At 36.8% G+C, this 12573-nt stretch overlaps 1 protein-coding gene across 1 annotated transcript in view; it reads left to right on the top strand.

Moving 5' to 3' along the window:
* PUDP (pseudouridine 5'-phosphatase) overlaps positions 1-11435 on the top strand; it is a 74533-nt gene extending 63098 nt beyond the window's left edge. The window contains 1 exon segment of the mRNA XM_075726869.1: positions 11206-11435. Within this exon segment, the coding sequence (XP_075582984.1) occupies positions 11206-11382 (177 nt within the window). The 3' untranslated portion in view covers positions 11383-11435.
* Positions 11436-12573: the final 1138 nt, after the last annotated feature.

Genomic DNA, 12573 nt, shown 5'->3' on the forward strand with positions numbered 1-12573 from the left:
CCTGCCATTTGTCAGCGTTATACTCTGTTGACATCTGGACATTGTTTCTGATTGAAATATACAGATAAGTGTTTTTTTAAAGAAAAATTATATTAAGAAAAAGCTGATGAGAACCCAGATAATGCTAAACTTGTTTTTTTGAAGAACTGAGTACCTGAAAGAACTTATTCATGGCAGAAGTTGTGTGACAAGCATAGCTAGTAGTTGCTGATACCATGGCTGGTTTTCCCAAACTAATGTTAATGTTAAGCCAGTGTCATGGCTGTGATAGTTACTAATCTGATGTATATTAAACTGAATAAGCCTTAGGCCACAGAGAAAGACACTATCTGTATAGAGACCATATGTATACCACGTATTTATACACATGCATACATACACAGACTTAAATAAGCACGTTTTTCTGTTTTTGTTCATTCTTTACTCTAAAACATTCACTTACATCTTACGCCCCTTAGTCCTTTCATTGAAAATAACCTGTTATTCTGCCTGTTAGCATGCTTGAGTCAAAATAAGAACTGATAGCCTTTGGTTGAGGTGACTAGGAGCATTCTCTTACATGGTAGAGTGCATCTAATAGAAAAATAGGCATAGCTTGATGACTGTGGGTCATCAATGCTTTGTAAAAAAAAGTGTTTCCGTGCAGTATTTTAAATAGCTGGATGATACTACTAGGGGAATTTCGACAGAAGTGTTTTGAAGTATATTGCAATGGGACATTAAAACTTAAATAACTTTCTACATGTGAATTCATTTTAAGACTGTATTAATTTTTATATTTATAGAAATATTGGAACTTGGAGTTTACAGTGGAAAGAAATTTTGTAGAGGAGTAGTCCATTTTAATGATTGATTCACATGAAACTGATTGATATTCACTGGCTTTCCATCTTAACAGTTTTCATACCTTGAAATACCTGGATAATTATTGCTTCCCTAAAATAAACAAAGCAAGCTGATAAAAACAAACTAGAGATTAATGTGAAAGAGATTACTTCTCTACTGAACTCTTAAAAAAATAATTTTGACATTTTCTTTTTAACTTTCCTCTTACTCTTAATACACTTTCTTTACCAATAATAATTGTATTGATCTAGTAGATCTTGCTGTGTACTTAAAGTTAATCCGTCATTCAGGGTTAGGAGAGTGATCTCCATTGAATTATTCTTTCTCATAATAAGTAGTTCAAAAGGGGTATATCATACTTAGTATATGTAGAAATACGGTGTTTATTATTAATTCTGTTACTTTTGGTGGTAGATTTCATGTTCTTTAGAAATACTGTATTTAGCACACAAATACTTTCTCAGGTAGAGAAAATGTTGTAAGAAATTTGGAGTTCTGAGCTCTGTTTGTCTGCACAGTCAAAGCAGCTTTGCCAGCTAAGAGGCTGAGAAGTCATTTTTTGAAATCATGAAGGCAGTTACTTAAATAGATCTGATTATTGACGTAATGAGGCATTTCATTTCAGATGTGATATTTTTAGATTGCTATGGCAGAATAAATTTTGGAATTGTGACGTTCATAACTATAATCCCATGCCCACAGTTGGGTTTGTGTTGAAAGAGCAGATTCTGCAAAACTTTGCACAACCATTTTGTGGTTTTACACATATGGTCTGCTTTAGGCAAATGCAAGGTATGCCAGGAATAAGACCATAGTTTGAAGTGATGAACCCCTCTGTGATTTAAACACTGCCCAAAATGGAGGATTTATATTCCTCTTCAGTCTTCCTGTTCACTCCCAGCTGTTACGTGGCTGTTCTCCAGTTTATGAACCTAATAGGAGAATAGTTTTCCATTAGGGTACAGAGTTGATTCACAGAAGGGCACACAAACACAACACCCATCACTAGGAGACAGATGGACGCATACACTGGTTAACAAGAGATTAAAGAAAGAGAAGGAAGAAACAACCTTTCATTGCAGCAAACCATTATTTGGCTCAGCTACTTTTGAAACTACCTCTGAGGAACAGGTTAGGAGCATGATTAGGAGAAAATTGTCTAATTTAGTCACTTTTGCTTTTGTCTTAAACATGCACATGGAATTTAATCTAATGGCATATGATGGAAATACATTAAATTGAAGCATATATTCTGCTTGCACAGATGTAACAGACTAATTTTATAACAATTACTGTTAATACTATTGCTATTTTACAAGTTCACATTTTAGTGGAAATAGTAGTTTGAATATCAATAAGTACAGAAAAAAACATTGAAGTAACCTCCCCTGAAAAGACCCAGAGTCAAACCTTCATACTATTGTGTTTCAAAATCTGAAGCTTTATAGGTTTGTATCTCTTTATGATGTTAATTTATTTCCTTTTTCAAAATACTGTGCTTATTTCAGATTCTAATGGTTCTTCCTGTTGTCAGTTATCTTAAGTTTATTCCTCTTCTTTGGCTCTTCCCTTTCTTTAACCCTCTTATGAGGTGTGACTCTCTCCAAGACACTACATTTTTTAAAGATTTTAGGAGTTATTCTTGGTTTTGGTTTGTACTGGAGTAAACCCAGCTTTTAATTTCCTGCTTTCATTTTCTGTTTTTTTGTGAAGCCGGTACTAAGTTATTCTTCCAAGCAATGTCATAAAAAATGGTTTATTTTTTTCTTTTAAAAGTTACAAAAGCCAATTTCCAACAGACGGTCTTTAAGATTCAGTTCAGGTGTTCACCCAAATTCAACAGATTAGGAGTTAATATTTTTTCCAACTTACTTTTGTACTTTGTTGTCCACCTTCCTCTTAGAAAATCTATATTGAGAGCAGAAAATTGCCATTTTTAATGTGAGTATTTGTTTCTTGTAGTTGAAATATGTAGAAAATTATAATTAGAATTTTGTTAGTGTTCTGTTTGTTTTACTTAAAGGTGCTAGTTTGTGACTTTGTGCTTGGAGTTTTATGCTATTAATCTCAAATATTCTCTAAAAGATAACTTTCAGCTGTTTCAAGTTTGAAAGAAAACCACTTTTGTCTTGATCATGAAGAGTTAGTGTAACACAGCTACATCTCACCAAGTCACTCCAGACCGGTGACACCGTGTCATGTACGGTTCAATGAGAAGCTTGTACTGCATAGAGAAAAAAAAGACCTTTTCCATGACTTCTTTTCACTCCCAATGAAAACCTGTTTAAAGGTGAATGCCTCTTCTCACCCTTTCTTTCTTTACTGAAGAAATTAGGAAATGACTTTGTGTCTGAAGCATATGTGGGTTGTTATTAACACTTCTGTCAAAGATTATACAATAATTAAGATGATGTTTAGATCAGATTAAGGTACATTTCAGTATGCAGGCTGGTCTTTCTGTGCAGGAAAATAAAACTGGTCAAGGAGACAGTATAGAACAAAAAAAAACTATTGCCAAAAAATTATGCCACTTGAAAAAATTGGATTGCTCCATGAGAATCAGCTGCCTTCCGCAGCACCTGCTGAGTTGGTTATAGGCAAGTGATGGTGTCCAGTTAAACACAACAGGCAGGGTACCTGCCATCGTCAGCCTGCTGTGCTGCACCTGTGGCTTTGTAGACATTCCCTGTGGCAAAAAACGTCATTGTATTTATTCAGGAAATACTTTTGATACCTACTTCCAGTTTCAGTCTGAGACTAAAATTTGGATTCATCAGAACAGCTCCTCCTTTGGATGTACCTGGTTGATATCTCTGATGTGTTTGCTCATGAGGTGGGGCCAGCCTCTTCTCCAAGGTGCAGAGTGATTGTGCAGTAGGCAACAGGCACAAGCTGGAACACAAGAAACTCCTGCTAGAAGCTTGGAAGACCATTTTCACTATAGGGGTGGTGAAATATTGGAACAGATTTCCCAGGAGGTATGTGGAATCTGCATCCTTGAAGATACTCAAAGCTCACCTGGTCTAAGGCCCTGCGCAGCCTGCTCTGGCTGGACATGTAGGGATAAGGGTGTTTCTAAATGGCCTCCAGGGATCCCTTCCAGTGTAAATTATCCTGTGGTTCTGAGTTCTGTATGCAAGGTGCAGTTACTTGAATGTATTGTGTATTACATGTCAAGGAATTCAGTGGGTTTAGTAAAGGTACTTCTGTGTGGAAGGGAAGAGAGCACAAATTAACTATTTCATTGCACAGAATTCCTTTTTAGGCCACTTTTAAAGACAAGTGTCATAAAAACCCAGCATGTTACACAGTATGAGTAGCCTCAGTATAGAGCATCTTGAGTGTTTGCCTTGTGTTCTCCATAAAAGAACGATACTCTTCTATAGCTAATCCAAGCTGCAGTTGATTGAGTTAGATTTCTGCTGCTGGGATAATTGGACACTGTTTCAGAAACGCCTGGGAACTTCTTGAGGCCTGTAACACAAGTTGCCATACAAAGTTCCCAGTGTGCTATCCTCTAAATACACAGTGCTCTGTGAAAAGAGTGCTCCAGCCATCCGGAATGATCAGAGTAACCCCTCATGTAAATGTGACCTTCTCCCTGCCTCACAGAGCCGCTGTGTCTGGGTCCGACTGTCACTCACAGGAACACTTTCTTTCACTTGATCAAGTCTTGAAAACAAGCAAGAAATTTGAAATTTCTCCTCCTTTTTCCCCATCCAAACCATTTTAGTCCTTCTGGCACACCTTAACATAACGTCCTGTGAATTAATTTGTGAGAGAGTAGCTGCTGGGTTGGGCTGAAATGTAAAGCAGCATTTATGCAAGAGCTGGAAATGCAGACTGATCTAATTATGTGCAGATGTAACACACTTCCTTTTTTTTCTTCTTTTTTAATTATGCTTATGATTTTTGGTTTTATCTTATAAGTCTTCTGATAAATAATTTGGTTCTTGTACTGGTCTGCAACGTACTCCTAGTAACAAGTTAATAAAAATCTGAATTGAAAAGCATATGTGCATATAATTTCCAAACAGTTCCTCATATGAATCATTGAATCATAAAGAATGGTGGCTGGTAGCCGGATTCTCTGGTATTCTGGATACTCTGATGCTTAATTCATTTGATTATAAGTTTCCAGCTTGTTTGTTCATTCATTATAACATTTAAAAACATCTTGGCTTACTCTTTATTTTCCTTAATGGAACTAAGTTGTGGGGCTGTAAGCTGCATGACTTTCTTAAACAGCATATTTAATATGGTTCTGTTATCCCTGGCCAGTCAAATTGGCGTATGTCCTTAAAATGAAATGTAATGTAATTCATTATTGCTACTGAGACTTTTCCCAAGTATTTCTGGAAAGAGTGTAAGTCCAAAGATTATGAGAGAAACATGAATCAAGTTATTTCATTATTGTTTTTTGTTAATTCTTCAGAGAGTTAACACAGTGGGAGGCCAAATTCGCAAATACTGTAGCTGCTTAAAATGCATTTATTCAATAATGTTTACGTAACTCTGGTGGTAAATGGGTCACCCAGAAATACATTGTCCCCTTGTTCCTAGATACTTTGTATATCAAAGCATAGGAAAGAAAGAAAACAAGTTACCTGAAAAATAGCCCAGCATCTGTGTTATGACATGTCAGTGAAGTTGTTGGTGTTTCCTCTCTCTGTTTGTGAATTTCCACCACCTCCCATAAATGATAAACAGCATCTTTACAGCATCTCAACATTTTGTAAGGGATATAGATGGGTCTGTGTTGTACTCTGAATTATATTTTGGTTCTTGAAAATTCCTGGGTCACTCACACTAGTAACACAGTTGGTCAGTAGTGGAATTATTTTGAAAATCTGAAAAAATTGAGTCAGCAAGGAAAAAGAGAGAAAAGTTGTTGAACAAAACAAAAACCGTGATTGCAGTAGTAGTATCTTTCAGGCTGGTAATTCATTTCTTAGATACTACTTAGTTTTTAATTACGACCACAGAGTATGAGCTAGTTTTTCACAATGAGGAAAGTAAAAATACTTTGGGAAATGAACAGTCAACAAGTTACCTGTAGAAGTGAAAGGCCTGACCACCTTCTGGTTCACAGAGATGAACAATGCTGTTCTGAAATCGTGGGCTGGCTGTACTTGGTAGTTTTCTTTCTGCAGCCTGTTTTGGGCCTCACTTTGATACCCATTGAAATCAATAGGGATTTTTTTAGTGATATGATGGAATTTGAATTAGTCCTTAAATGCTTATAGAAGACTGCATTGTGCGTGTATACGTAAATTAACGTATAAGGTTACCAAATGTTTCCAGAGTGCAGATTTTACAAATAACACATCACACCAGTTGATTTGGTCATGAAGGAGAGAAATCAATGATAAATAAAGAAGTTATAGAAGTATAATATGCGATCCATAAGAAGCCCCAAACATAATATGTCACATTCTGATACCAGATGTTTCTGTGTCATTTGAGGACAGAAGATACAATAATATTCTACTGTGTCTTCTCACCAACCACAGAAAAAGACTGGTTCTGTTCAGAAGCTGGAGAATGAACATTGGGATAACCTCTCAAAGGTCTTACCATCCCTTTTTGAAACTGTGATTTGAAACCTCAAAATTCTACTGTTTTCCTTTTTGGCTTTCATTCAGCAGGAGGGAGGCATAAAATTAATTATTATTATTTATTTTTTAACCACTTTCATCCACAGAATGCCTTTTTATTTTTTTGTTGGGGTTTTAGGGTTTTTTTAAGTCAGACTACATACATGCAGTGGTTCTGAAATGGGGTTTTATGCATGGTGGGAGAGGCATTCTGTCAGTAGTTCCTCAGAAGGCAGGGTAGTTTTAACTTAGTTCTGTGTAAGACTCAATAGGACTGAAGTTTTTTTAACTATATTTTACCCAGTGAAAGACTTAACCATGTTGGCTTCAGTTTGAACAGACCACAAAATAAATGTTACAGTGATAACAGAAAAAAAATTAAAACTGGATTTTAATATTTCCTCATAAATTCCATAGTAGCTGTTTCCCATGGAGCATATGGGGAATACAATGTAAAAATAATAATATATTAAAAGAAAATGTTTAGGGAAGAAAAGGAAGGAGTTAACAAGTACTCATTTCCTTTTCTTCTCACTCTTTTTATCAAAGGAATGAAACATTCTATACTCTTACCGGTAAGACTCTGGTTCAAAAACAAAGTGCTAAAATGTGTGGTTTAGTCCCTATGTCTGCAGATGTTTTCACTGAGACTAAAGGCCTAACCAGACCAGACAAGACACAGCAAACGGAAGATTTTTCTAATACAATGTGAAAGAATTTGAGGCTATATTTACACATTTTAAAGATGATGAAAATTTTATTTTCATTCTTTCTTTCTAGAACAATAGATGGTAGTGTTTATTTTGCAGACGAGTTCTACGTGTATAAATTATGCCATCTTTAGTCTCATTCTTCATCCTGCTTTAGAGTTGATACAGTACTGTCATATGTCGTCAAGGATATTTGTTCCATAAGCACTCCCCATGCATATATATTATCTTCACAGGATTTTCAAAATCTTAATTTCAAAACTGATTTTAATCTTTTATCCTTCCAGACTTCTTGGTTGTCACTAATAACAATAACACTTATGGATATCCCTGTTAGTTACATACATGTTCCATCCAGACATTTACAGTATCTAGGTTGGAGAGGGCCTGCTGTACATTCCAAGGGCCTAACTAAAACTCTTTTCCTATATTCTTAAATTTCATGTAGGAAGATGAGGTAATGAGGTGCTGCAGTATTTTATTATTTATTCCTTTGGTTAAGTGATTAATTTTTATTTTTCTAGATTAATGGAGTGAAATATAAATTAGTATGCTTTACTACTTTACTTTTTTAAGCATCTAGTTCATTCCAAAATGAAAACTGTCCTATATTAGTATGACCTTTTGAGACCTCTCATAGCAGTAGTATTGATCAGTGACATAAGTTTTAGAAATAAAGCAGAGAAGCAGCCAGAATCTCAGCTGAAGTCTGTATAAATCTCATCTGTCTCTCTCAGTTGGAGTGATGCTGATGTTGCAATACTTATGCAAAATTGGGAAGAACTTGGCTGCTTTCATATCTCTAAATGTGGTATGTGTGTGGGCCAGGACAGTGAACACTTTATAACATCTCTGCAGCAAAGTTAATAAATCCGTTTTGTATGTGAACTTCGGTAAACCTTTCATCATCCATTAAAAATGTTGCTGTGCTGTTGACAATAAGTGTCAGTAGCAAGAAAGACTGGAGGAAGACCTAGTACACTTATTTCCTGTAACATTAAAGCCACTGTAATTATGGGTCATTTGCCTGGCTTCTTTGGTAATTAAGAGTTTTAATTGCTTCTAGTTCCAGGGAATTAGTTAAGCTTTTCATTATGCATATTGCCTTCCATAATCATCAGCTCCTCTCGCACAGTAAGCTTAGTGACATCATGGAAGTCAATTAGGTCTTTCAAAGCAGAGCAGTGAAGTACATTTCTTTGCATGGGCTGGATTAGAAAAGGTTTCTGAAAGGCCTTGATAATGCTGTTCTGTGCAACATTTAAGCTTACTCTTCAAAAGGCAAAGCTTGTCAGGGTTTCGTTTACTGTCCTCAGAGTCCTCAGAGTGCTTAGGGTCACAAACTAAGGTATTGTTAAGAACAAAACCTATAGGCAGAACTGTGCTTCCGTTCTAATAGCAATTGTCCCAAACTTTGCGGGATCAGCTGGTTATGTATTTGTAGTCTGTAACAGTGATAATGATCAACATTTGAAAATACCACATTGTTCAAACTGGAATTCAGTGATTGTATAAAGGAAATGAGCACAAAAGAGATTGGTGTGATTCCATTACCTCACTGAAAGTCATTGAGTTTTACTTTATCACATGCAAGGTAGAAAGCACCTCTTACTTTCTCTTGGCAGAATCCAGGTGGTTGCTGACATGTTGGCAAGCAAGAATTAATATATTTTAAAAGAAATCAGGAGAGGGTTCATTCCTTCTTCCTATTCCACAGTCTGATACAGATGGGTGTATATAGTACAGGCATTTAATTCATGAAGTTCAACAAGGCCAAGTGCAAGGTCCTGCACATGGGTCAGGGCAATCCCAAGCACAAATACAAGCTGGGCAGAGAATAGATTGAGAGCAGGCCTGAGGAGAAGGACTTTGAGGTGTCGGTTGATGAGAAGCTCAACATGACCCAGCAATGAGCACTTGCAGCCCAGAAAGCCAACTGTATCCTGGGCTACATCAAAAGAAGCGTGACCAGCAGGTAGAGGGAGATGATTCTCCCCCTCTACTCCGCTCTCATGAGACCCCACCTGCAGTACTGCGTTCAGCTCTGGGGCCCCCAACACAAGAAGGACATGGACTTGTTAGAGCGAGTCCAGAGGAGGACCACAAAGATGATCGGGGGGTGGAACACCTCTAGTTACAGAGACAGGCTGAAAGAGTTGGGGTTGTTCAGCCTGGAGAAGAGAAGGCTTCGGCGAGACCTTATAAGCAGCCTTCCAGTACCTCAAGGGGGCCTACAAGAAAGCTGGAGAGGGACTTTTTACAAGGGCATGTAGTGATAGGACAAGGGGTAATGGCTTTATACTGAAAGAGGATAGATTTAGATTAGATATAAGGAAGAAATTCTTCACTATGATGATGGTGAGGCACTGAACCAGGTTGTCTAGAGAAGTTGTGGGTGCCCCCTCCCTGGAAGTGTTCAAGGTCAGGTTGGATGGGGCTTTGAGCAACCTGGTGTAGTGGAAGGTGTGCCTGCCCATGGCAGTGGGGTTGGAACTAGATGATCTTTAAGGTCCCTTCCAACCCAAACCATTCTATGATCCTATGATTCTACATCTTGCAAAAATGTTTTCTTTGAACATAATAAAGTTCTTGCAGGTTGCAAGTTGGTTCTCTTAGAGCACAGCCAGAACAGACAAACGTGCAACTCTAATCTTCCCTGGTGAAACAGTTGTGTGTTAGAGAGCCTAAAAGATGAAGTATGCTGTTGTATGTTCTCCCAGTGTGCCATATCTGGATTCTGTCAAAAGTTAAACTAGGTTTAGCAAATCATTACTCTTACCCATTCGGTATTAGTTGCCACAGTCTATTGTGTTGTGAAGAAAAGGATAAGAAAATCCATCCTGGGTATGTAGGAAGGGATTTGGTAGATCGGTGATGACTGCAGAGAAGGGCCTAATGCATGAGACAGAAATTTGTGATAAGGCAGAGTTGCACTGTCTGAAAGGTGTGGGGGAAAATTGCACTAACCATCCCAACATCTGTGTTGAATTACTGAAATTACTTGTGGCAGTAATTTTGGTGGTATTAGTAGTTGCAGTGCTAATAATATTGATAATAAATGCAGTGTGAATTGCAGAAGTGTTAGAAGCCGCCTGTCAGTGTAGGTCAGAATTTTTCTTATGGTTGGATGCCAAAGGTTGCTTTGGATTGTCCATGACCAAAAATTCAAACTCAAGACTGGGTAATATCAGGAAGAGATGCTTCATTATATACATTCTGGAATGAACTCCAGAAGCATTATCTTTTATTATAGAAAAGTTCAGACTCGATGATTTGTTATATATTTATTTATGTGACATATTTATTATTCAGTATTCTGATGTTAAATTAGAAAATTCACATAAATAGTGTATTGATTATTTTTAACAACTTTGCTTCCAAACTGCGATCTTGAATGATTATGACTATTGTAAGACATGGAACTTCTACCTGACTAAACTGTCTCTTCTCTAAAAGTAACCTTCCGATATAATGGCTGATTTTCTTTCTCACTGTTGCTTTGGAAGAATTAAGCAAATAGAGCATGAATTCAGCAGCATTATTCTGACAAGTGACTTCTGTCTTACTCTCCACTCATCCTCAGTAGTAATATTGACCTAGGTAGTGTAGTCTTTCCCCTCTTGTGTATGTAGGAAATGCCACACCTGTAAGTGAAAGCACTTTTGCCATTTTGCAGGTTGTAAAGTCAGTCTTGAAGAGTTAAATTGTCTGCTCATAAAGGTATTTAAGCACTTGATTAACTTTACTTTAAACTTGTGTTTAAACCCATCCCTATAAAACAAATCACTTGGAAACATCTGGATAACTAGTTGCTGGGATTTAAGTATGCATGTTGATGTTTTTTTTTTTTAATTGAAATGAATTTAAGGTTAATTACCATGCAGATGTTCAAACTGAGAGGTTTGTCCTTGTTCTAATTAGGGGTGTCAAAGCCAGGAACTGAATTTAGCTTTCCTAGTAAGTTTTATTCAGGATCATTCTTTTAAAGGAAAAGATTAAAAGTTCATAGTAATATTATTCTTCAATTTTTTTCCCCTCATCTCATTTCTCAGTGTCTTGTGTTTGAAGATTCACCCCTTGGAGTCAGAGGAGCTCTGGCAGCAGGAATGCAAGTGGTTATGATTCCAGATGAAAAATTAAATCCAGATCTTAAAAAGGAGGCAACACTACTGCTGAACTCCATGGAGGATTTCAAACCAGAACTGTTTGGTTTACCAGCATATGATTAATGCCTAATGTCTATGAACATGCACTTGACTGGAGATTGGGAAAGTTGAATGAAATTTTGTTACGGTGTTATGATTGTTTTGCATCTTTTCCTCAAAACTAGAGCACAAAAATCCTGTTAACACCAAGTCTTCCACACAGTATGTTTAAAAGTTGACTGGAATGTTTATGATTTGTCCTTGTGATAAATGCTAAATTAAAGCAGCATTTCATCTTATGAAGTGAATCCAGCCTTGTTCTCTACACATCATAATGTTTTCTGGGATTATTATGAAACTATTTAGATAATTTATTGTAGCTACATTGGAAGCTTCTTGTTCTGTTTCCACTTGAATGACTTACTGTTTAGATCTTAACCAGAAATCTGTTCTGGATTGGCTTTTATCCCACTACGCTGTTTTTGATACAGTTATCATCATCAGCATGTTTATCCATTTCCTTATCCTGTACTTGCCTATCTATTCCCCTTTGTTTTGTGTTGTCATTTTTTTTCAGTTATTTGCAGGGTTTTTGTTGTACTTTCTGTGTTGTTTATTTTGTTTTCTTCTTGGGGGTTGAATGAGACAACTTCCAGAGGTCCCTTACAACCTCCATTATTCTATAATTCTGTCATTATCTTTTTTGGCATGGTGATTGCCTGCTAGGAACTATACAAGGTTATGTGATCCTACAGTTTAAACAAAATGCTTTGCATCTTCCTTCTTTTATATCCTTATATTGTTCTCATTTTCCGTGTTGCCATGTAGCCTTCGCTTCCATTCTTGTGAAATGAATCGATCCTGTCTCCCTGCTTCAATTCTGATAAAGTTATGGCCTTACCTCCTTCATATCCAGATAGCTTTCTGTAGGCCATCCTTACTTTTCCATTCTTACCTCTTTCCTGAGCCCTTCTTTTGCCAAGCTCCCTGCAGAGAGTTTTGCTATCTATTTTTAAAATACACAAATTGTAGTTTTGGTTTACTTAAATACTTAAAATTTATTTTCCTGGCTACCATAATTTCCACAAAATGTTTATGTTGTCATCTGGCCCTCTTACTTCTCTCTGTTTCTGGCATCTCATCAGGACAAGGGTAAGAGTCTCTTTAGAAAATGTGGACAGGTTTTGGTGGAATACACAAGTACATGTATGACATGGTGGAAACTATGTTTTTTACTTTGTCTAAAGAAAGCTGTATTATGTAGGGTTTATGACT

This window comes from Pelecanus crispus, chromosome 1 (genome assembly GCF_030463565.1).
Source record: "Pelecanus crispus isolate bPelCri1 chromosome 1, bPelCri1.pri, whole genome shotgun sequence".
NCBI lineage: Eukaryota > Metazoa > Chordata > Aves > Pelecaniformes > Pelecanidae > Pelecanus > Pelecanus crispus.